The 26,738-nt window shown below is 37.2% G+C and overlaps 1 protein-coding gene and 1 pseudogene across 1 annotated transcript; both read left to right on the top strand.

Annotated features, from left to right (window-relative positions):
* Nucleotides 1-4,255: 4,255 nt before the first annotated feature.
* LOC123649379 lies at nt 4,256-5,186 on the top strand (annotated as a pseudogene).
* A 15,618-nt stretch (nt 5,187-20,804) lies between these two features.
* LOC123649378 (olfactory receptor 2AJ1-like) lies at nt 20,805-21,767 on the top strand. The gene has a single exon (XM_045567482.1). It carries the CDS (start codon nt 20,805-20,807, stop codon nt 21,765-21,767), a length of 963 nt encoding a protein of 320 aa, XP_045423438.1.
* The last annotated feature ends 4,971 nt before the right edge of the window (nt 21,768-26,738 follow it).

The following is a 26,738-nucleotide window of genomic DNA, read 5'->3' as shown; positions in this document are numbered from 1 at the left end:
AATAGGGAAGGAAGGGATCAAACTCTCACTCTCGCTGATGATATGATGTTATATCTGGAAAACCCCAAGGATTCAACCAGGAGACTCCTGGAATTGATTAATGAATTCAGTAAAGTCTCAGGATAGAAAATCAATACACCCAAATAAGAGGCATTCATCTATGCCAATAATAGTCAAACAAAGAACAAAATTAAAGACTCAATACCCTTCAAAAATGCAACAAAGAAAATAAAATACCTAGGAATATATTTAAGTAAGGGGGTAATGGACCCCTATAGGCAGAACTATGAAACACTGGGGAAGGAAATCGCAGAACATGTAAATAGGTGGAAAACCATACCATACTCGTGGATCAGAAGAATGAACACTGTTAAAATGTCTGTACTGCCCAAAGTTACCTATAGATTCAATGCAATCCCTATTAAATTACCAACATCATTTTTCCCAGATACAAAAAGAATAATTTTACCCTTTGTATGGAACCAAAGAAGACCCCATTTAGCAAAAGCAATTTTTAGCAACAAAAATAAAATGGGAGGTATTAATTTGCCAGACTTCAAACTATACTACAAAGCTGTGATTATTAAAACTGCTTGGTATTGGCACAAGTGCACGGACACAGACCAGTGGAACAGAACAGAAAATCCAAATACAAAGCCATTCTCATATAGCCATCTAAACTTTGACAAAATAGACAAAAACATACTCTGGGGAAAAGATTCCTTATTTAATTAATGGTGCTCGGAAAACTGGATAGCCACATTTAGAAGACTAAAACAGGACCCACAGCCTTCACCTCTGACAAAAATCAAATCACGGTGGATAACAGACTTAAACCTTAGGTGGGAAACTATTAGAATCCTAGAAAAAATATAGGAAAGACTCTTACAGACATTGGCCTAGGGAAAGAATTTATGAAGAAGAACCCTAAGGCAATCACAGCAACAACAAAAATAAATAAATGGAACCTGATCAAATTAAAACCCTTCTGCACAGCCAAAGAAACAGTCATTAGAATAAACAGACAACTTACAGAATGAGAAAAAAATTTTCACACACTACACATCAGATAAAGGACTGATAACAAGTATATATTTAGAACTCAGGAAAATCAGTAAGAAAAAATCGAACAACCCTATCACAAAGTGGGCAAAAGACATGAATAGAAATTTTTCAAAAGAAGATATAAAAATGGCTAAGAAACATATGAAAAAATGTTCAACATCTCTAATCATGAGGGAAATCCAAATCAAAACCGCAATGAGATACCACTTAACCCCAGTGAGAATGGCCTTTATCAAAAAGTCCCAAACAATACATGTTGGTGTGAATGTGGAGAGACAGGAACACTTGTACACTGCTGGTGGACTGCAAGCTAGTGCAACCCCTATGGAAAACAATATGGAGATACCTTAAACAGATTCATGTCGACCTACCATTCGATCCAGCAATCCCATTATTGGGCATCTACCCAGAAGAACAAAAGTCATTCTATAAAAAAAGACACCTGCACCCGAATGTTTATAGCAGCACAGTTCACAATTGCAAAGGTGTGGAAACAACCCAAATGCCCATCAATCCATGAATGGATTAGTAAATTGTGGTATATGTATACCATGGAGTATTACTCAGCTATGAGAAATAACGGTGATACGACATCTCTTTGGTTCTCCTGGAGAGAGTTGGAATCCATTATCTTAAGTAAAGTATCCAAAGAATGGAAAAACAAGCATCACATGTACTCACCAGAAAATTGGTTTCCCTGATCATCACCTAAATGTACATTGGGGAATGATACCAACTGGATATCAGACTGAGGCGGGGGTTGGGGGGAGGGGATGGAGGTATGACTACATGGTGAGTGCCAGGCTCACTGTCTGGGGAATGGACACGCTTGAGGCTCTGACTCAGCGGGATGGGTGGGACATGGGCAATATATATAACCTGAACTTTTGTACCCCCATAATAAGCTGAAATAAAAAAAAAAGAAAAGAAACTTTTCAAAAGGAGACAGAATATCGGCCAACAAACCTATGAAAAAATGCTCAACATCTCGAATAATCAGGGAAATGCAATCAAAACCACTATGAAATATCACTTACCTCCAGTGAGAATGACCTTCATCAAAAAGTCCCAAAACAATAAATGTTGGTGTGGATGTGGAGAGATAGGAACATTCTTACACTGCTGGTGGGACTGCAAACTAGTGCACCCTCTGTGGAAAGCAATATGGAGATACATTTATAAGACACAAGTAGATCTACCATTTGATCCAGCAATGCTATTACTGGACATATAATCAAAAGAACAAAAGACATTCTATAAAAAGAGATCTACACTCAAATGTTTATAGCAGCACAATTCACAATTGCAAAGATGTGGAAACAACCCAAGTGCCCATCAATATATGAGTGGATACAATGGAGTATTATTCTGCTATAAGAAAGAATGGTGATGTAGCACCTCCTATATTTTCCTGGATAGAGCTGGAACCCATTCTACTAAGTGAAGTATTCCAAGAATGGAAAAATAAGCACCACATGTACTCACCATCAGATTGGTTTCACTGATCATCACCTAAGAGCACATTCAGGAATAATATTAATGGGGTGTTGGGCAGATGTGTGGGGGAGGGGTGTATACATAAAAATGAGTGCAGTGCTCGCCCTCTGGGGGATGGACACACTTGAAGCTCTGACTCAGGGGGGAGAGGGGCACAAGGGCAATATTTGTAACCTAAACATTTGTACCCCCATCATAAGCTGAAATAAAAAAAAAATAAATGAAAAAAAAAAAAAAACAATGAGGCAGTTTGGGAAAACGGAGATACAGAAGTCCTCAAGTCAAGACAATGAGTTAGGAGCATTTTGACATCCTTCATGTAAGTGATACTGAGGGTATAATTAGAGATTTCATATATTTACTATGTATAGAACATGCATGTGAGAGACAGAAGGGTGTGCAGATCATAAAGTTTTGGAAAATGCAGAATATAGTTGGCAAGGAGAAGGTATATTTCCATGATGTTTAAATCTACTTTCTTTGGTTAACAAACAAAACCCCTAAGCACTGTGCTGCCAGTACAGTGACGATGCCCAAGTGATGCAGTCAGGGGTCAAGCGAGCCTCTCGCATGGCCTTGCCCTGGCGTGACTGGCATTTGAGTGGAGGATGGGTGTGTGATGTGGGGACAAGGAAATGCCCATGGAAGAGAGGGACTCCTTCTGCCATGTAACTGTGTTGATTAGACCATATCCTTGAGATTGAATTAGCATCCATAATTTGCAGCTACAGCTGCAGAATATAGAACAGTTAGGGATAGAACTGTTGTGGCATATCTAAGATGAGAACCTATAAAGATTTCTTTTTATTGGTACTAAAGAAGAAATTTATCTATGTTTATAGCTGAGTAAAGAACTTAGTTTTATTTTCTCTCCTTTACCCAATAAAGTTTGTGTTTGTGGACTGATAAGAAACAGTCTCATTACAACAAAGTAACTTTGCACAGTTAATGAAAGCGTGCATTTAGCATTATACATTCACATTGCAAAATAAATAAATGAATAAAGATATCCAAGAAAATAATTACTGTTTTCAGTGTATAACTCTGTGAAGTTGAACTAAATGTGCTAACAATTCCAAATTGGTTTGCTTCTATTGGTAGACTCAGTTCTTCCAGTTTCTCAACCTGAGAATGTAACTCCTCTTGTTTGCAAACTAAAAATGTCTTCCTGGATTAACCCATGTCAGGGAAAACTATCTGATTTTGGTAGGTTTTAATGAAATTTGATATGTTATACACCAGTAATCATCATAATGAAATGTATAGGCTTTATATACTGAAATATATTGATTTAATTCACTTTCTAAAGATACAAACTATGCATGATGTAAGACAAGCACAAATAAAATGACATTATGTGAATTGTTCCCTCCTCACTTATGTTGGTGTCAGATAAAGCAAAATCACACTTTCATGTTACTTGTGATTGATCAAGAACTGGTATTTATTATGCAGATTAATCTGTATTTCACCTGAGAAGTATTTATCATGAAATTCTTGGAGGTGAGAAAAAGTTGACCTAATTTTATGTGCAATTTAAACATTTTACAAATGGCAGATGAAGGGTTTGACATAGATTTCATTATTTACACACAAGTATGTTTCAAGAAATATGTAACTCAAATGGAGCACTATGAATGACGACAACTCTCTCATCTATTTCACAATGTGCAGTGTCACACTGGTAGAAATTATGGAGAAGAGAAACACCAGCTCAGACTTCATTCTCCTAGGACTCTTTAAATACACAAGAACCCACCTTGCTCTCTTTGCAGTGGTGCTGACAATGGCCATCGCTTCTCTCCTGGGCAACACCCTTAGGCTTCTCCTGATTCACCAGGACCACCGGCTCCACACGCCCATGTACTTCCTACTGAGCCAACTCTCCCTCATGGACGTGATGCTGGTCTCCACCATTGTGCCCAGAATGGCTGCTGGCTTTCTGACAGGCAAGAAGTCCATCTCTGCCTCTGGCTGTGGGTTGCAGATATTTGTCTCACTCACCCTGGGTGGGAGAGAGTTTCCTCTTAGCAGCCATGTCCTACGACCGCTATGTGGCCGTTTGCCACCCACTGCGATATCCAGTCCTCATGAGCCGGCAGGTGTGCCTGAGAATGACTTTGGGGTCTTGGTCCCTGGGGGCAGCTTATGGGCTCGTGCAGGCTGTCACTTCCCTGAGCTTCCCGTACTGTAGTGAACACGAGATCGATCATTTCTTCTGCGAGGCTCCCGCGCTGGTGCGTTTGGCTTGTGCTGATACGTCTGTCTTTGAGTATGTCATGTACATTTGCTGTGTGCTGATGCTCCTGGTCCCCTTCTCCCTCATCCTGACCTCCTACAGTCTCATCCTCGCTGCTGTTCTCCGCATGCGCTCCACAGAAGCCCTCAGGAAGGCCTTCGCCACCTGCTCTTCACATTTGGCTGTGGTGGGACTCTTTTATGGAGCTGCCATTTTTATCTACATGAAACCTAAATCCTACAGGTCAGCTGCTCATGCTAAGGTGGTGTCATCCTTCCATACCGTCTTCACCCCTATGCTGAACCCCCTCATCTACAGTCTGAGGAACAGCGAGGTCAAGGGCACATTGAGAAAGTGTGTGTCAGTGTGTGGCCTTAAATCATGACTATGAATACACTGTACTATTGAAGGCTGTACAAAGTGATTGTGTGGGATTCCATAGAGAGAAGGTATACGTACATTTTTACATCTGTATGTATGGTGTGTGTGTGTGTGTGTGTGTGTGTGCGTGCTTTGCTCTGAATTGCAGATGAATCTTCACACTCTGGGTTCATTTAGTGAGCTGTCATTATCAAATAAAATGTTGATTGATAAAATTTTTTTTTATCTATCTTCAGGTCAGTGGTTTCAAAACAAAAAGAATGTTGCAAATCTTTACTCCTTAGTAAAATGTTTCTATGCCACACTCCACAATAAATATTTTTTCAAAGAATGAACCAACTGTTCAAGCAATTTTGATGATTACCTGTTACCATTTGTTTCAAATGGAGGCATAGTTTACACACAGTAGAATGCTCACACCTAATGTGTTCCCTTCAACCAGTGTCCCCAAATCCTTGCACTGGCAACTCACATCCGTTATCAAGAAACACAACTTCCACCACCTGAGAAAGAACCTGCATGCCCTTTTCCAGCGAAACCCACACCTAAGATGTAGCCACTACTCTTATATTTAACCCATTCTTTAGTTTGGGTTTTCCTAAAATTTTGCATCAATAGAATCAACAATAGGTTTTCTTTATCATATTTTGTTTTTTTTTTTCCCTCAGCGTAACATGTTTCTGAAGATTCCTCACATTTTGTAATTGACTGGTAGTTTGCTTTTTATTGTTATGCAGCATTCCATTTTCTGAATATATCACTGTTGGTTTATCATTATTTTGCTGATGGACATCTGGGCTATTTTCATTGTGAAGCTATTATGAATAAAACTGCCATTAACCTCCTTTTTGTGATCATGTGTTCTTATTTCTCGTGGTAGCTGCATAATGAAATTTTTAGCTAGCAGTTTTCAAAGTGTTTAATTTTACATTCCCACCAGCAATTCACAAAATTCTAGCTGCCCCAAATATTATCAAACTTTTTAAAAATTTTATGAATTCTACTGAATGTAGTAGTAACCTGTTTTGCTAAATTTGTATTTTTCTGATGACTGCTGATGTTAAGGACTATTGCATTAGTTTATTGCTTGTCTTCTTTTGTGAAATATCTATTTCAGTCTTTGAAAATAAGCACCTCTCTGTGTTTTAAGGCAAACACAACTTTGTGAATAACAAATAGACAATATATGACTTTTTTTTTTTTTTTTTGAGACAAAGTCTCACTCTGTTGCCCGGGCTAGAGTGCCATGACGTCAGCCTAGCTCACAGAAACCTCAAACTCCTGGGCTGAAGCAATCCTTCTGCCTCAGCCTCCCAAGTAACTGGGACTACAGACATGCTCCACCATGCCTGGCTAATTTTTTCTATATATTTTCAGTTGTCCAACTAATTTCTTTCTATTTTTAGTAGAGAAGGGGGGCTTGCTCTTGCTCAGGCTGGTCTCGAACCCTGAGCTCAAACTATCCACCCGCCTCAGCCTCCCAGAATGCTAGGATTACAGGCATGAACCACCATGCCTGGGCCAATATATGACAATTAAGAAATGATTTGAAATTTATGAAATAAAATTATACATTGGATTATTTGTTACTATTATTTGTTTTCTAATATATTGTTTGCCATTCAATGACCATAACTGTTTTATTTAAACCATGTATTTATGTAATATAGCTCTTCTATCTCATCCATTTTGCTTGAGTCTATAAGTTTATTTGTCCAGTGGAGGAATGATGCCACTATAAATCTGAAAGTTTTTCTTCATTGACATACTCTTTTCTGTGATATAAAATGTAAAATGGACAAGAATAAAAATAGGGTTGCCAACAATGATGGTTAAGGTGTTTACGTAATATTTTTTGTATTTAGCTGGTAAGAGATTATATACCTATGATAATTTTCAGGTGAGAAACTTGGCACTTTTAAAAAGACTGCTGATTTTACAAAGTAAGTAAATATAAATATATATTGACATATCTATTTATAAATGTATATATTTTGTGATCTCCCAAAACAAAGTAACTAAGCACAAAATCAAACTATAAGATAATAGTTTAAAATAATCCATTTTGAGATTTATTTTTAAATTTATTTTGCTATTTTGGCTTTAATCTGAATCCTTGATTAGGAACTTTTTCTTTCCTCAAATAGTGCTTTAGGCAAAAATGTTTTTCTTATATCATATCAAATAAGGGCCAGAACAGTCTAGAGAACTGTGAGGGCCAAGGGAGAACTTCCCTTTTGCCCTCCAGATGGTCCCTGAAAAGTCAAGTGACAAAAGGCAGATTACTAGGAATAATGACATACAGATTTATGAACCTGCATAGGTGAGGGGAGGAAATCAGGGTTATTACTCTAATACCCCAGTGGGATTCAGAGGCTCATATACCACCTTGAGGTTATAGGAAGAACATGGGCTGAGACCATGGCCAAAAACAAGTTATGGTGGTAAATCAGGTTGTAGTGTTAAGACAGGTTATGGGAGGGAGAGGAGAGGCTACTTGGCTAGCAAAGGTGGTCTTGCTACATAGATGAAACTTCACAGGTAGCAACCCTCAGAGAGAATAGATGGTGAATGTTCCTTTCAGAGTTTCAAAAGTTTCAGACGCTATATGTTTCCTAGACCTGGACAAGGGAGGGCTCTAGAGAAAGCCTGGCTGCATCAGTGCAGACTTTCTCTACAGATGCAAATCTCCCCATAAAAACACCTTTGCAGGGCTACTTCTGTTTGCAGCTCCTCTGAGCAGCCACCTCAAAATATGCCAAAGAAATCTATTTTGGGGTGAAATATTTTGATTTCCTTCAGGAGACAATATCAGGGTGCATGAGCCAGATCCAGGTTTGCAGGTCCCTGGAATATTTAGATAGTGGCACCTAGAGATCACAGAAGAAAGTCTGGCAAAGGAATTTATCCCAAATCTGAATGTTTGCTTCAGAGTATACACCAGAACTCAGCCAATTGATCATATTCTAAGCCTGATTTATTCTCATAAACAGGCAAAATTTGATCATGAGGTGATCTCGTTAAATATTGTTTCCATATTCTCTTTAAGACGCGTTAAGTAGATTTCATTTAGTCCTCACCCAAATGGAATAAAAAGAAAAAGGTTTAGCTTCTTATAAAATAACTATAATAATAACAATAATAATCATGACATACCTTTCATTTACTCAGTCTTACTTTGTGACTGCATTTGGCTTAACATTGCACCTTCATTTTCTTTTTTATTTATTTATTACCATAACCCTTTAAATTAGGTGCAGTGTTAATTATCATAAAAAAAAACCAAAACAAAAAAACAGAGACAAACTCATTGGAGCAAAGTTCATCGTCTGCCTTCACGTAGACCTGAACCCAGTTACCTGACCTTGAAAAGCTGAACTTGTCAAGATGAAATAAGCAAGAGGGTCATAATTTAGTTTAAAGAGAATTTATTCAATCACAGTGTTTGAGGATAGCTGCCCAGGAAGCACAGTTTCCAAAGAATGGAAGTCAATGTTCCAAAGAATAGTAATTTGGGATCATTTATATAGGCAAAGTTCAGGGATGTTTAACAGAATTTCAGCATATTTCTATATAAGGCTTAATGCATAGCTACAATGAGCTGATTAGTGGAGGAGGTCTCTTTCTTTTGGTAAAACTATATTTAACATTCTACAAGCAGGTTATAAAAGTCATGGTACCATGTGTCTTGCATTCCATGTTGTCTGAGTTACAGAGAGGACAATAAAGGAGTCAGTTAATCTATAACAAAGCTTAGTGATTGGGAGGGGTTGTCTGGTCTCTGATCTCTCCTAGGCATTTACAGAAGAAGAACAATAAGGAAGAGAGTTAATCTATCATCCAAGAAGTAGAAGTTGCAAACATGCTACATTACTCAGTCTCCAGAGCTGAACTTTTCTCTAGGCTTAATAAATTCAGCAATGTTAATGGAAAAACCCCAACTCTGTAAAATAATTTAAAAAGATTTGTTCTGAGATGAATATGTGCAACTACAGCCTGGGGAGCATAGTCTTGAGAGGTCCTGAAGAATGTTCCTGAGGCATCAGGTTAGAGACTGCTTTTATACATTCATGGAGAAAGGAATTACAGGTAAAACCATGAATTAGGGAAGGTATACATTGGTTCTGCCCTGAAACATGGGACATCCTGAAGCAGATGTTTACAGGTTATAGGCGGGTGTTAGGGATTCTTCAGCTGGCAGTTGGTTGAAAGAGTTCAGCTTTGTCTAAAGGTCTGGAGTCAGCAGGAAGAAATGCTGGAGTTAAGATAAGGGGGTCTTCTATCTGTCATGTGGAACTATACCAGAATCAGGTTGGAAAGTAAGCCATGTTATGCCAGTTTAATAAAAACCTGTTTAATGAGATTTTATTATTTGTAAGGCATGGCTCACCAAGCCTCTTAGAAAATAATTTGGCCAAGAGAATAGAAAAGCTCAAAGATCAGACCTCCAGGGTCCCGAAATGTTATTTTTTTATACACACTTAGGAAAGGGCTAGTTATAACAGTAAAAGTTGACAGATTTCCCCTTCACAAATATACACATTCATGGGAAATAGCCATCCTTTTCCCTCCTAAAGTTCAAGGGGTTGTCAAATGCTTTTCTTGTGTTGGGTGAAATAGAAATTTGTGGGTAAAATGGTGTATTACTTATGAATGTGAGTTCTAACACCAAGACTTCTGTACTTGAAACCTTGGTTAAACTGATTAACTTAAGAATATTGACTAATCTCTGTGAACTTCATGTGGATATTTGATGATTAAATAAAATAATAATTCTGACATGCTTAAAATCTTGCCTGACATCTAAAAATGTTCAGTAAGATTTGGCTGTCATTATAATTATGAACAAAACAATTAAATTAACTTCATGTCTTTTGCTGTATTCACTTATATATTTAATTCCTTTTGTGACTACTTAATTGTCTCATGAATCTACCAAAAATAAATTTCAGTAGAATCTCTTAAATAAAACAAGTGTGTCACTTGTATCTGCCTCTGAAATAGGTGGACTCTGTCTGTGGAATAAACACTTTCATTCTTGACTCTAGAAACACTCTGTGATCTCTCAGGTTAATGAGTTCCACCTAGCAATCCGCCCTAGATCTTCTGTCTAGTGTAAGGAACTGACCATAAACACATTACTTAACCGACAATGCTCTCTTGGCACCTGAAGTCTGGGAATAAAATATGCTAAGAAAAAAGGGAATGATAGGGACAGGGTCATGAAAGCAGTTTTGCTTAGCCAGTGGTGACACAGACTCCATCTCATTTTTCCCCTATGAAACCCACCCTCTTCTTTTTATATTTTAAAAATATTTTCATGCATACATAATATTAGTAGTTGTATATATTTGTGGGATATATGTGATATTTTGATACATGGATACAATGTGTAATGAGCAAATCAGGGTAATTGGGATATTGATTACCTTAAACATTTCTCATTTGTTCGTGTTGGGAACATTCCAATTCCACCCTTCTAGCTATTTTGAAATATACAATGTATTGTTGTTAATTAGAGTCACCCTATTGTGCTGCAAAACACTAGATCATATTCCTTCTATGTAACTGTACATGTGTACGCATTTACCATCCCTCTTTGTACCCCCTTCCTGCACCCCACCCCAGTCTCTGGTGACCATCCTTCCACTCTCCATCTCTGCAAGATCTATTTCTTCTGTTGCACCCTAGGGAATGGCTGGTCTGTCCTCAGTCTCCACCTGCCCCACCTCCTTTCACACAGCTATTCCTGCATGTTTTCTTCCCTTCCTGCTCAGGCTGTCCCCTGGAGACATGGCCCCTCATGTTGCCCTATTAAAAGGTGACTGTTTTCTCTCTCCGAAGCCACATGCACAGGAATTTGAGTTGGGTAGGTGTCTTTCATGCCTTCTCTTGCTGCTTCCAAACCACTTACCCCCTCTCAGCTCAGCCGAAGGAAATGGCTGAATGGAGCACAGTCTAATGCTTCTAAGTCACTCTCAAGGATGTGACATTCAGCACACATCTGAATGGCACGAACAATAGCCAGACACCAAGAGAGAGGAAGGGGTATTGGAGCATAGTGTGTTAAATGTGAAAGGTCCTGGCTAGAATGTCCTGTGTGGCGTGGAACTGATAAGGTGAAACGTGGAGGAAGATGAGGGCTTAGGAAGGACTTCAGGGGTCAGCTCACGTAGGGAGGTGCAGGTCTTGATCAGGGTGCACTAGGCAATGCCTGCAGTCAAACTCCTTATATGGAAGTGGCAGAGAGTCATGTGACCGTAAACAGCTCAACTGTAGATTAAATGCGATGTCCTGGCAGAGCTGTCTGGCTCTGAGTGGGTGAGAGTCAGCCTCTCTACAGAGAACAAGGAAGTCTCCATGGAGGAGAGATTTACATGTAAAATCTTGGCAAATGGAGAACCTGAAGCCCTTAAAAGTGTTGAGGAAGACTGTGTATGTGGAAGAAAGACTGCAAGTTATGAAGAAGATGCAAGGTAAGTGCATTTATATAAATATAAATAATTCAGTTTTACTAGAAATGGGAACTAAAAGCAGGTAAATTTTATGGAGTTTTTATATTAAGAAAATAAGACCCAGCAGAGTGTTTGCAAACTGTGGTTTGGAAATAATAATCTAGAAGTAGAAATAAAGCACATTTATATGGAGATAAATTAGAAGCAGGCAATTAATTGAATTGTTGTTATTTTTTTTTATTTCAGCATACTATGGGGGTACAAAAGTTTTGGTTACGTGTATTGCCCTTGTCTCCCCCTCCCCACCCTGAGTCAGAGCTTCAAGTGTGTCCATCCCCTAGACGGTGAGCATCCCATTCATTATATGCACCTATCCCCTCTCCCCCACATCTGCCCAACACCCGATTAATGTTATTCCCCAATGTGCTCTTAGGTGATGATCAGTGACACCAATTTGATGGTGAGTATATGTGTTGCTTATAGTTGTTGTTATTAATATTATAGTATTTTCTGTTTCTATTCTATAAAAGTGGGTACTGCCAGGTGTGGTGGCTCACACCTGTAATCCTGGCACTCTGGCAGGCCGAGGAGGGGAGATCCCTGGAGGCCAGGCATTTAAGACCAGACTGAGAAACAGTGAGACACTGTCACTACAAGAAATAGAAAAAATAGCCGTGCTGCTTGGCACATGCCATACCTGTATTCCCTGCTACTCAAGAGGCTGAGGCAGGAAGATCAATCACTTGAGACAAGAATTTTGAGGCTGCAGTGAGCTATGATGACAAACACTGCACTCTAGCAAAGGCAATGGAGTAAGACCCTATTTCAAAATAAAAAATAAAAAAAAGGAAGGGCTAATCATTTTGAGCAAAGCACACCAGAGTTGTAGTAGATGTAAGACTCCCCAAATTTAAAATCTAGTGGAAGTGTTAAGGGTAGCCAACAATTATTACAAACTACCTCACCAGCTTTTCTCTTCCCAGATCAATTTATTTGCCTAATTTAGTGACTTCTTTCTCATTAACACTTTCCTATTATAAATTCTGATTACAAAAATGTACAGCATTGTGGTATGTTTATATATATGTATAAGGTACAGAAGTGAATTTAATAAGTAATAACTTTAAGATGTGCTGGTAGTAGGCTAGATTCACTGAAATTAATTTAATAAAGTAAGTTTAATAGTAAAATTGTATTTAGATAAATGAAGTACCATTTGAAGTTATTTGAAATAGCATAAAAGAAATATAAACTTATCTTTAACACATAATTTTAGTTTTAATTTAAATATAGCAAGTTAGAAACTCAATGGTATTTACTTCATTACTTTTACTAACAAAAACTGAGAAGTAATCTAAATGTAACAAGCATGATAATTGTTGACTAAATTATTGTACATCAAGTTGAAATTTACTGTATTCAAAAGCAATAATCCAAAAGTCTTTGATTGATGGGGATAGTGTTTCTCTGTTGCCAGTGAAGAAGTTGTGTTGGTCCACTTCTTACGTGCCCCTGACTGTGGGATCTGAAAGCATTCTATTTCTTCACTGTGCTCTTTTAACCTTGGCATTGCCCTTGACATTGAAATTTCTTTCCTTGTGAATAACCCTCATTGCTTGTTTGATCTATAGGGGAAATTGAATTTGTACAGCAATACACAGAATCTGTAGCCTAATTCCTGCTAATGCAATCTCAGTGGTCTAGAGAGTTACTTACAGTTCTAGAGTTCAGAACAGTATCAAGCAGATTTAAGTTTCCTTTGGCAATACAGGTGCTTCCAATATAAAGTTGGCGTCTAGCCATTTCCATGAGAGAGCACTATCAGTCAACATCTGGTGCCAAGATAGAGTCTCTAACCTCTTGGTTCTTCCCAACTTTAATCACTTATCACTGCATTGAGGACATTTTCAACAATAGGCTCAAGTGGGAACAAACTTAGCATGATTTCTTATGACAAGCAAGGTGGACATTTGGTATATGACAACTCTCAAGGGAAAGTGCTTGAGAAGTTTTTGAGCCATGCAGTCCTTTCCTTGTAAGGCTGGCACTCCATATCTACTACTTACAGATGCTCCCATTTTAGCACAAACACAGCTGATGTTTGCAGTCCTGCAAGGCTGCCATGTATGACACTTGGGTGAGATCTATTTTATGTTTCAGGCAGAGAAATCTTTTATTAGCAAAGCTCATTTCCTCAGCTCTGCTGACTCTGACTTGGTTTCAGCTCACATTGGTGGACTTTGCTCTACTTTCTATGGTAGAGCAGGTAACAGAGTTAACAAATAACTTGCAAACTCCCACACAATACATTTCCCTAGCTTCTCAAAATCACCTGAGTATTTGCTTTTAATTGCATCCACTATTAAAGGGAAATCATTTTTTAAACACCATCACTAGAAGTTATTTACTGCATAGCAAGAGAGAATTCAATTCTGTTATCAGCAAGAGAGACCTGGTAAGTGGGATGTAAAGATAGAATAAGATTTTTTTAAAAAAATTTGATTGACTCATACTAATTGTATAAATGTATGGGGTACAGGGTGCTACTTTGATATAATCAATGTGGAATATTCAAATCAGTCAAATCATAATTAGCATATTCATCACCTCAAACATTTATCCTTTTTGTGGGTTTGTTGAGAACATTCAAAATCCTGTCTTGCAGCTACTTGAAAATATACAATAAATCATGGTTAACTGTTGTTGCCCTAGATTGTTAGAGAACGATAGGACATATTCCTCCAGTCCAGCTGCAACTGTGCACTCATGGAGCATCTTCTCTATACCTCTCTCACCTCCCTCCATTTCCCAGCCCTAGTGACCATATTCTGCTCTCTAGTTTTATGAGATCAGCTTTTTTGAGCTTCTGCATATGAGTGAGACCATGTGATATTTATCTTTCTGTGCCCAGCTTTTTTCATTTAATATAACGTTCTCCAGTCTCATCCATGTTGTCACAAATGACAGGATTTCATTCCTTTTTGTGGCAGATTAGTGTTCCACTGAATATATGTAGTACATTTTCTTTATCCATTCATCTTTTGATGGACACTTAGGTTGATTCCATGTCTGGGACATTGTGAGTACTGTTGCAATAGACATTGAGGTGCACATATCTTTTAGATGTACTAACTCCATACTTGTTTTCATAATAGCTGTATTAATTTACATTCCCGCCAACATTGTGTAAGAGTTCCCTTGTTCCTGTGTCCTGACATGCACTGGGTATTTTTTGTCCTTTTTGATAGTAACCATTCTAACTAGGGTGAGATGATATATCGTTGTGGTTTTGATTTGCATTTCCCTGATTATTAGTGATGTTGAACATTTTTTCATATACTTGGCCATTTGTATGTCTTTTTTTTTTTTTTTGAGAAATGTCTATGTAGATCATTTATCTGCTTTTTAATCAGATTATTATTTTTATTTTTGCTGTTTAGTTGTTTGAGTTTCTTGCATATCTTATATATTAATCCCTTGTCAGATTGTTTGCAAATATTTCCTCCCATTCTGCAGGTTGTCTTTTCATTCTGTTGATTGTTTCCTTTGCTGTGCAGAATCTTTCTAGTTTAATATAATCCCATTTGTCTATTTTTGTTTTGTTGCCTGTGCTTTTGAGGTCTTATAGCTAAAATCATTTTCCTAGACCAACATCCTGAAGCACACAAGGATCATTTTTAACTTGTTCATAGGAAGCAAGTGTTGATTTTGGCAGAGGGGGGCAGCTTTTGTGACTCACGATCAATAAGAAATTGTCTGGTGGCTCATAGCTTTCTGTTCCAGAATCTCTTGGTTTGGTCCCTGTGAAACTGTTCCAGGAATATATCAGACACATACATCCCATATCCATATGCAAAATAACAGGATGAAGGAACTAAGAAGGGTATGTGTCCTCAGTCTCCACCATTCATGTGTTGTAATTTTCCAGAATTTACCCAGTGGGCCACACTCTACTGGCTTCAAGAAGTGATAAATAGTGTGTGATTGTACATCAGTGGTGCTGAGTCCACACAGTTTCTGTTCAATTGAAAGAGAAAGACAAAATGGATGTGTTAGACCCACTGTGGCCACACATGGAACATAGTTGATGAGAAGGAATAACTCAGGGAATGCACTTACTAGCTGGAATGTGTAGGAAATGTTGAAATGCGTATAAAAGTGGGCAGAAATTGAAGTCAAGAACGATTTTCTGATTTCTGACTTGGACAATTGCACATGGTGGTATCATTTAATTTAAGTGGGTGTTTAGGGTACATGAGCAATTTAATGTGTGATATGATGTGGTATCACTGTGAGACACTAATCATAGGATTCCCTTAAACTGGGATGACAGCAACAAGGGACAGATATATGGTCACTCTACAATGATTCTGTGGGGTTGAAAAGTTAGAGGGGCAAAAAGGATGAATGAAAACATCAGATGGTTAGTATGGAGTGGAATTTTAAGCAGCTCAGGTTATAGATTTCAGAGCATCGCCTTGCTATTTAATACATTTGCAGGTGCATATGGGTGAGGAAGCCAACCTAAACATTCTCTTTCAATGTGGTGAGTTTCTTTCCTCCCCAGGGAGATTAATGAACTAGTTTTACTGGACAGTGAATACAAAATGTTCTTCTGATTCGCCTCATTAAATTTCACTTTGTTTTGTGTTAGTTTGTATTCTATTATATCCTGAAACTCTTTTCTTCTCACTCTCATGCTTCTCTCCCTCTCACTCCTTCTAATTTTTTCCCCACTCTCTCTCTGTTATATAATAGCTTAAATGTATATTTAAGAAATACATAAATCTTTATTTAATAGAAATTCATTTCAGATATACTGTTATATCTGATTGGTGTTTTATATGTAGATAAGACACAAAATAAAATATTTTCAGGAAACTATTTGCATGCGGTTTTCTTATTTATCTCTATTCAAAACACTAGGAAATAGTTTCCATTGCTATTTCCTTAATTATTTGAGCCAATATACACCAATGCCTAGGCAAGGTGATTTGCATTATATATATATGTATATAGACACCCACATTACACATTGATTACTTTAAAAACTAATGATTTCATTCCATTTATATTTAGGTCAACTTAGTGTTTGACTTTTACTTCTCAAATAAAATTCCATTGTAGTTGAGTGAATAACCAGTAAGAACAACAATTTTTTTTTTTTAAATCAGTTGGTCACCAATCCAATAACTCTGATATTTGAAGTTTTTAAAATAGAGCTATAATTATTATACCAGGTAGGTCATTCATATCACAGGTTTATGTAATGTTAAAAAAACAAAAATGCTATTCTCATATAGTATAAAATATAAGTATGCAGTCAGACTTAATTTTCTCTAGTGGTTCATTTCAAATACTTTTTGATATAAATATTTTCAGACAGAAGTGATTTGGCGATATTTTTTGTCTGGCACTTGTCTTGTAGTCCAAAATTTAATATAAAGAAATAATGTAGGAGCAAATAAATAACTGCTTAACATATGAATACTTATTCATATCAATATTAATGAACAATTGACCTCTAGATAAATCAAAATTTAAAGAAACATGCTGTATGCTTTCTCTGTGTAATGTAAGATCCTGTAGATAAATGAAAAAGTAATTTTTAGTTGAACTAAGTCTGTTAATGGTCATGTAGTAGATTTTAAGAACCTTCCTAAATATGAAATGACCAACAGGATTTGAGTGTAGTGCAGTCAATGAGTGAAGGGCACAACAGGAGACTGGGATGTGGCTGTGTCTGTAGCTGGTAAATGATATCACAGCAGGTGTGAATTCAATGGAACATGTGCACAGTAACCAGGTAGGATCAGCTGGATTCACTAATGGGATTATACATATTAAGTCTGAAGTAGTTCCTCTGAAAAAATTATGCAATTTGTCTATTTATACAAATTAGTAGGATTAATTGGCTAAATAATTTAGGGAAGCCTAAGTGAAGACATTTTTAGATATGATAAGAAGTCTCACAACACATCGGCCTCCCCCACAAATATCTGATCAAATACAGTTACCACTTGAAAGAAATGTGATGTGTCTGAAAAAAATAACTATAGTCTATTCCTTTCTTTGTATTCAACTTTCTTGTATGAAGGGATCTACATGATTGATACTTGTGTCATTCTGTATTTCCTTCTCCGTAAACACAATCTGGGTTTTCTCAAATTTAAGTGGGTGTTTTAAATTCACATAGTTTATGTGGAGAATAATGCACATGGTCAAATTTCAAACTGGATTTATTGATTGCTTCTTCCAAATGAGAAAACTTTACATCCACAAACACGTAGACAGATGTTTTGAAATGTAATAAAAATTTCCTAAAAACCACAGGTCCATCACCTATTGAAAAATGTAAGGCTTAAAACTATGTGGATGGCATATTATCTGATTAGCCTCCAAGCTCTTAGAACAGAGATGGGTGTAAAGTGTATGTTACATTTTCCTCCAACATTTAGCATTATTAACAAGCTATATTTAGAGCTAGTAGGTGCAAACGGGCTTTACCTTGAGAAAGAGTTGTATATACATGGAAGAGGCTATATATGATATGTGACATGTTTTCTCCATCTTAAAACATGGAATTAAGATGCTCATTACTTGAACATATGTCTTTGCATTCAAGTGTAGATTTCACTGAGAATCCAGATGTTTCTGGATGGCATAGAAAATACCCTTTCATTAATTATTCCTGCCTCACGGAGAATATTTCAGATCTCTGATTGATGAGTTAGGCAAAAAGTCATCAAAAAGGTTGTAGAAATTTCAGGTGCCTCGGGGAAGTGGACAGAAGGTGTTAGAAGTAACATGGTGAGGGAGATAAGAAATAAATTAGGGATTGCTTCCAATACCTGAAGAGAAAATACAGATATTAGTAGACAATATAAACTCTATAACTATATAAAGGCAAGTAAGAAATGGAGAGAATGAAGAATTGATGCATAGTTGAAAATATCTGGACATCAGAGGTCAAGAAAATAAGTGAATCATTCTTGTAACAAGCAACTGAAATCTATAGTGGACCAGGGAGTCTGCTAAGAATTGAAGATTCAGTAGTAAATGGACATGGGATGACTATAATAGGTAAATTATTAATTAAAAAAGCAAAAAACAGAAGGATGATAGGATTCTAGAGACTAGGGAAATGTTAACACCTTTGGATACAGATATAGTGAATTTAAGTTGCCAGTACTATTGATTGATTTTGGAAATTTGTTTATGAATAGGTTATGGGAAGCCCTACTTTAACCTGAATCTTTGTCTCTCATCAAATGTTATGGAGATATGGGGCCAAAACAGTGAAGAATAATTACATAAAAATCTGGAAATCTTGTTTAGGATCTGAAATTTTAAAATTCTTGAAAGTATAGCAAGCCACTGTTAATATTCAAGGGCAGGACCTGTAGTCCCAGCTACTCGGGAGGCTGAGGCAGGAGGATTACTTGAGCCTAGGATTTTGAGGTTGCTGTGAGCTATGCTGATATCATGGCACTCACCTTAGCTTAGCCCAGGCAACAAAAGGAGACTCTGTCTCAAAAAAACAAAATAATAATAATAATAATAAAAATCATCAATATGCCATCAGTGGCATGACTAGTACATTAGTTCTACAAAAGTGAAAATCTAAGCTCTGTTTGTTTTTGCTTTTTTTATTGGTATAAATTCAAAGAGTACAAGTGCTGTTTTGTTACATGGATATATTGCATGGTGGTGAAATATGGGCTTTTAGTGTGCCCATCACCTGAATAATGCACATTGTCTGCATTAAGTAATTCCTCATCCCTCACCTCTCACACCCTGCCTCCCTTCAGAGTCTCCAGTGTCTATTATTCCACTCCTCACATCCATGTGTATACATTATTTAGCATCCACTGATAAGTGAGACCATTTGGTATTTGACTTTCTGTTTGCGAGTTATTTCACTTAAGATAATGGTCTCAGTTCCACTCATGTTGCTGCAAAATATATGATTTCTGAGATCATTTTATTCAAATTTAAGAATAGTCATTCATAAGATGGAAAATAATTTTTTACATTTTTCGTTTTTTTTGATAATCGTACCGTTTATTGAAAGGCAGAAACTTGATTCAAGTACTCATAAATTTTACCATTTATATTTTAATATGTGCAGGCATGTTGTATTCATTTAGTTATTTACCTCGAGGGAAGTATACATACAGAAGATCTACAAATAACTATAATGTAAACATTTAAGCAACCATTCTCCAAATATAAACACTAATATTAACACCTACAATACCCCACATATAGAACTAATAAATTATGATTCAACTTCTATAAGTTAGGAAAACAAGAAAAGTATAATATATTCTAGATGATGCATTGTAGATGGTGACAAAATAGATATTTTATTTTTTATATTTAAGATATAGATGATGTTTCAGATTATAAACCTATATTGTTTTTTATCATAATATTTTATTGCTTATTATTTTGGAAAGCCTTGGTATCATACATTTCATTTTATATAAGTTAAATGTAATTGAACAGTGCATTAGGGAGAAAATTAAGTTCCATGCTCTATTGATTTCATGCATGTATTCAACAAACATTACTGAGCATGTGCTATGTACTAGCCACTCTCCTAGGCCATTGACTTATACCAGTGAACAGAACAAAGATCTCCCATTGTGAAGTTAAAATTCTGGTGGAGAGTGACAATGAATAACAAATATAACGATATGTTTATTATTTAACATCCTAGAAGGTGAAAAGTCATATGCAAATAAAGAAAAATGAAATAGAGTAAGGAGGACCAGGAAAGTTGGGGTTCAAGTGGGAGCATTAAGATTTTTAGAAGTATGTGTAGGAATAGGCACACCCTTGAAGGTGACATTTGAGAACAGACTGGACTTGAGTAGAGTACATGGAAGTCATTAAGATTTGGGGACTTCACATGGAGCCAAAGGCCCCTCAATATAATGAATATGAATATCATTTGTTGATTAAAACAAATAAATGCCCATCTTGTAAAGACACACCCACTCTAAAAAGAGACTAAGAGTCTTTCGAAGTCAATTACAAAATATGCGTCACTAACTCTCATTTTATCATGCAGATACATGTAAATGAAATTGATATTTTTCTTCTTTTTCTGTTTATTAACATTTCTTTATTAATTCTTTTTAGGTAAAAAAGGAGAATCCATGATGGGACATAAGAATCAAACTTCCAGCAGTGATTTCACCCTTTTGGGATTGTTCTCTTCTTCCCAAACAAGTCTGGTCTCCTTCTTGTTTATATTTGTCATTTTTGTTGTGGCTGTAGCAGAAAACACACTCATGATCCTCCTTATCCGCAGTGACTCTCGACTCCATACTTCAATGTACTTCCTGCTCAGCCATCTCTCCACTATGGATATCTTACATATTTCCAACATTGTTCCCAAAATGCTTGCTAACTATCTGTTGGGTAGCAGAACTATTTCATTCACAGGTTGTGGATTCCAGGTATTTCTGTCGCTCACCCTCCTGGGTGGCGAGTGCCTCCTCCTGGCTGCGATGTCCTGTGATCGCTATGTAGCCATCTGCCACCCACTGCGCTATGCGATCCTCATGGACGACTCTGTCAGCGTTGTCATGGCTGGAGGGTCCTGGCTTGTTGGGACCCTCAACTCCATAGTTCACACGGCTTACGTGCTCCACTTTCCCTTCTGTGGCTCTAGGACCATCGATCACTTTTTCTGTGAAGTCCCTGCCATGCTGAAATTGTCCTGTGTAGATACATCGGGCTACGAACGAGGAGTTTATGTAAGTAGCATCATTTTCCTGCTGATCCCTTTATCCCTGATCTCTGCTTCTTATGTCCAGATCCTCCTTACTGTCCTCCAAATGAAATCATCAGAGGCACGGAAAAAGTCATTTTCCACTTGTTCCTTCCACATGATTGTGGTCATAATGTACTATGGGCCATTTATTTTTACATATATGAGACCTAAAACACACCACACTCCAGGCCAGGACAAGTTCCTGGCAATATTCTATACGATCCTCACACCCACACTCAACCCTGTAATCTACAGCTTTAGGAATAAAGATGTTCTGGGGGCAATGAAAAATATGATCAAAAGTAACATTCTGCATAAAAAAATGAATAGGAAAAATGCCTGAATTGTGTGTTCTATTTCTATATTCAATACCTAGAAGATGTTTATTATTGGTTTTTCCAGGAAGCTAATCAAAATTTCTACCTTGCCACACATGTGGAAAGATATGACTATTTTGAAAACTTTGTTAATAATAAAGTCATCACATGTTGATTTTGTAAACACATACCTCTAAAAATGTATTATTCGTTCTGTGGTACCAATTACAATCAGCCAACACACTTTAGGAGGTAAAGATGACCCAGGGCTTCCTACTCCATCCCACTAAGATTGTAAGAATTTATAGGAATATTTAAAAAAATACAATCACATACCCATTATATAAGAAACCTGAATCCATATGATGTCTATATTTCTATAAAGTCTTATAAAATTATATTGGTAACATTCATTTATCAAAAATCCATAATCTTAAAATATTTATTACTCTTTGGCTTGTTTTGACACATTTGTTTAGCAAAATAAGTAAGTATACACAGATGTATGTGTATATATATATATATATATATACACTGTGCTAAAGTTGAGTTATACTATGCTAGAAGCAATCATACAATATTAGATAAGAATGTCATAAAAATTGTCTTCTTTCATATATACATGTATATACATACACATAGAAGAAAATATTTCTATTGAGAATGCAATTAAATAATTTTATTAATAGTAAAAACTAGAATACCACATTTTAATGAGTTGAACATTGAAGTTAATTTTATTATAGCATATTACGTATTTTACATTAAATAAATATCATTAAATACTTAAACATAAATATGAAGATATCATAGGAAGATTTTTCATGGGTGAAAAGTCATTACTTTGTGTTTCACAATTGGAAATTTTAAAACAATAACAGATGTTAACAAAGTTTTGGTAAATTTGAATTCATTACATACTGTAGGTGGACATGAAATGTGGTACACAAATTAAAAAAAAACATTTTATAAAGAACCTTGAATAGCTTATTAAATTATCTAATAATAATGATACTTCTTAATATCAATGATTTAAACACAAAGTAAGTGATGCTATGTTAATAAAAGCTTTCTTTCCTCACAGTTGTGATTTTCTTACTTGCTTATATTCCTGTAATATTCTTCTGTAATCTGGCATGCTAGAGTTTCTGTAGAGACTATGGAGAAAATTTACTGACATAACAATATATGTAAAGATATTGCTAGGAGAAATTCAGAATTGACTGGAAATGCTAATGTTACTCTTAGATGCATCATTTACATACATTAAAATATGCCTGTACAACTCATAATAATTCCTAATGGGGACACAGGAGCATCATAAAATCAGTGAGTAGTGAAAGTCTGGATATTAAAGCATTATTATTATAAGCAAGAAAAAGTCATTACCCGGCTGAACAGATTTGAGGACAATATGGACATTTAGAGGTCAAAATTTAGAGATTTTTTAATTTCTAGATTAATATACAAAAATAAAAATACTATGTGGTAGGGATAAAACCGTGTATTCTTATAATGTCTGCATATTTATGAAACTTGGTAAAATTATATTTCAAACCCTGTAATCAATCACTTATCAAAAATTCACAAACTCCACTTGTAATCAGCATTATTCACTGAATGGTTGGTTTTGACACCTTTGTTTTCTCAAGTGAAAGATAAGCATACATAATATATAGGAATACACCTAAAGTATTTAACAAAATATGAAGATACTATAGCAAGCTTTAGTGGGCAAAAGTCCCTACTTTGTCTTCTACAGTTGTAGATATAAAACAATAACAATAATTGTTATCAAAGTTTTGGGTTGAATTTGACATCATAATATAACTTAGGTATACTTGTTATTAGCAGTATTAATTATAACACTAAATAATCAATAATTAAGTGTAATATGTTTATGTATATACAACATGAATTTTAAGACTTAAAAGACAATCTACTTAAATAAGCAGGCTTCTTTTAGATTATGAATTTTAAATATACATATATAGCAATAAAAATTTGAACAGAATAATTTATGATATTAAATAATGAGAATTGGGGGAGAAAAAGATGGCAGAGTGGAGGTAATCTCCTGGATTCCTGCTCCCAGAGAGGGAGGCATAGATCTCGGTCTGTTACACATGAGTGGATCGCTCCCCCACAAGAACAATGCTGTGAATCAGTGGAGAATCAGAATGGGACACAAAAAGCAGGAAACAGAAAAGGTGAATAGGAGATAAGATCACAAAAATCTGGAGAGTGCGAGACAATCACTAGAAAGTAGAGCATGAGACGGCTGCACCCGCCTTGCCAGCGAGTGAGGTGAGATCAGTCCCACAGGAGAACGTCTTGCTTCCCCCACTGGCCTCCACACCCACTCAGACAGGGATCTGCCTGAATTCTGTACAAAATCACCACAGGAGACGTGGGGCTCTCTGGAGAGGAGATATTAGTGGGAAGCATCTTGAACTCCCTGAGCTCTGTGCCAGGACTGCACGGGGTGGGGGAGGAACTGGTCTGGGCTACCGCTGGAGGCAGTTAGAAGACAGGTAGATTTCCTCTACCATGCAGCAGGTCCAGATCAATCCAGGTGAAAACTAGTTGGGGGCTCTTACCTGGAAACCACCCTGGCTGATAGGCCCACTCAGGATGGATCAGAAAGAGTGAGAGCTCCTGATGAACAGGCATGGGATTGTGGGAGGGTGACATAAAAGAGCCAAGGGGGCATTAGCCCCTCGACCCGGCACCTACCAATCCCTGAAAAATCACCCCCTAGTGCTGATGCTCTGCAGGCAGTTAGTCTCCATTTTCGGGGTCCACAGCCTAGCCACTGCAGTGTGATACAGTGTCAGGTGGCTCCCTTCTCCCAGCCTAGGGATTCTCACCATGAGCTCCACCCTTATAGGACCTACGGTCAACCGTCCTGTTTTGATGTGTGAACTCTGAGTCCCCCGCCACTCGTGAGAGACTAGCACATGGATCCTGCAGGCACTGGGCTGCTGGGCAAACAGTGGCACCACCTCCTCCCTCTACCCAGTATCTTTCTGCGGAAAGTGGTAGGCGTCACCTCTGGAGATAGGGAGAGACAAGAAAAATCCACTTTCTCTCTGCAACCAGTGTGAATCTTTGCTGCAGATCAAAAGTCATTAGCCCAGTGACTTAACTCATTAGATCAGTTTTAGGCCAAATCAAAACCTTGGGGCCAAATTTGTACCTCCAGCTGGCTGCCAACAGTGGGATTAGTGACCAGGGAACAAAACCCTGGCAAGAGTCCAAAACTTTAACTCCCCAATCAAGGCTACCCAAATAACCCCTCCCACCAGGAGCAGCCCCCAACCGTGGTAGAAGAACCCTGAAAAACACATAAGTGGCTCCCCCTAGTGACAAAGGAAGCAACATATCTATGCTGTTATGTAGCCTAGGAACGGAGACTGTACAAGGTGTGTTACTTTCCAAAAGAAAGCTGAAAGGTGGGAAGCAACCATTGATCCAGATGGGAAGGGCTCAGCGAAAGAACTCTGGAAGTATGAAGAATCAAATGGAAAACACACCACCCCCCCCAAAGAGGAACACCAGCTCTCTAGCAATGGTCATTAACCAAATTCAGAAAACTAAAATGCCAGAAGAAGAAATTCGAACATGGATCATAAAACACTCAATGATATGCAAGAAAAAATGGAGAACCAACACAAAGAAACCACACACACACACACACACACACACACACACACACACACACACACAAAAAAAAAAAAAAAAAATTCCAGGGCTTGAAAGAAAAATTCACTAAAGAAATCGAAATATTAAATAAAAATCAAACTGAACTCCTGGAAATGAAGAATTTATTCAGGGAACTGAATAAAACATGGTGGAAAGCCTCAAGAACAGGGTAGATCAAACAGAAGAAAGAATCTCAGAGATCAAAGAAAACACCTTCCAATTAAATAAGTCAGTCACAGAGATAGAGCAAAGAAATAAGAGAAAAGACCAGAGTCTGCAAGAAATGTGGGATTATGTGAACAAGCCTAATGTGAGAGTTATGGGCATTCCTGAGGGTGAAGAAGATAATACACAAGGGTTAGATAAGCTACTTGAAGATATAATTGAGGAAAATTTCCCAGGTCTTGCTAAAACTCTAGATATACAGGTACAAGAAGCCCAACAGACCCATGGGAGATCCATTGCAAATAGCAAGATACCACGTCATGCAGTTCTCAGACCAAAATATCCACTAAAGAGGCCCTTCTTTGAGCTCTAAGGAGAAAGAAACGAGCAACATACAAAGGAAAGCCCCACCAAATCATGCCAGATTTCTCAACTGAAACTTTACAAGCAGGAAGAGACTGGGGCCCCATTCTCACTCTTCTGAAACAGAATAATGCCCAGCCTAGACTCTTGTGCCCAGAAAAGCTAAGTTTTGTATAGGAAGGAGAAATTAAGACATTCTCATATAAACAAAGACTGAAGGAATTTACCAAGACAAGACCAGCCCTCAAAGAAGTACTCAAAACAGAGTCGCACACAGACCAGAAAAAGAAATACTCACAAATGTAAAACTACTCAAAAGCTAAAGATCAAAGGCCAGATACCACAATGGCTCAAGAGAGAAAACATAGCAATGAAGTTCTATCCAACAGGGTGAACAGATATCTGCCCCACCTATCAGTCCTCTCAATAAATGTGAATGGCTTTAACTCCCCAATCAAGAGACATAGGCTGGCCCAATGGATAAAAAAAATACCAAGTATCTGCTGTCTGCAGGAAACACATCTAACCCGCAAAGATGCATTTAGACTGAAAACAAAGAGGTGGAAATTGATATTTCAAGCAAACGGAAGCCTAAAGAAGGCTGGCATGGTGGTTTTGATTTCAGACAACTTAGTTTTTAAATCAACAAAAGTAACGAAAGACAAAGATGGTCACAATATAATGGTGAAGGGTACAGTTCAACAAGAAGACATAACTATATTAATACGTATGCACCCAACTTAGGTGCACCCAGATTCATAAAG

This window comes from Lemur catta, chromosome 13, assembly GCF_020740605.2.
Source record: "Lemur catta isolate mLemCat1 chromosome 13, mLemCat1.pri, whole genome shotgun sequence".
In the NCBI taxonomy this organism is placed as follows: Eukaryota; Metazoa; Chordata; class Mammalia; order Primates; family Lemuridae; genus Lemur; species Lemur catta.
The sequence above is the reverse complement of the archived record's forward strand: the minus strand, read 5'-3'. Positions and strand labels throughout refer to the sequence as shown.

Excerpts from the sequence above, each read along its gene's own strand:
- LOC123649378 (XM_045567482.1), top strand. The coding sequence starts at position 20,805 with ATGATGGGACATAAGAATCAAACTTCCAGCAGTGATTTCACCCTTTTG.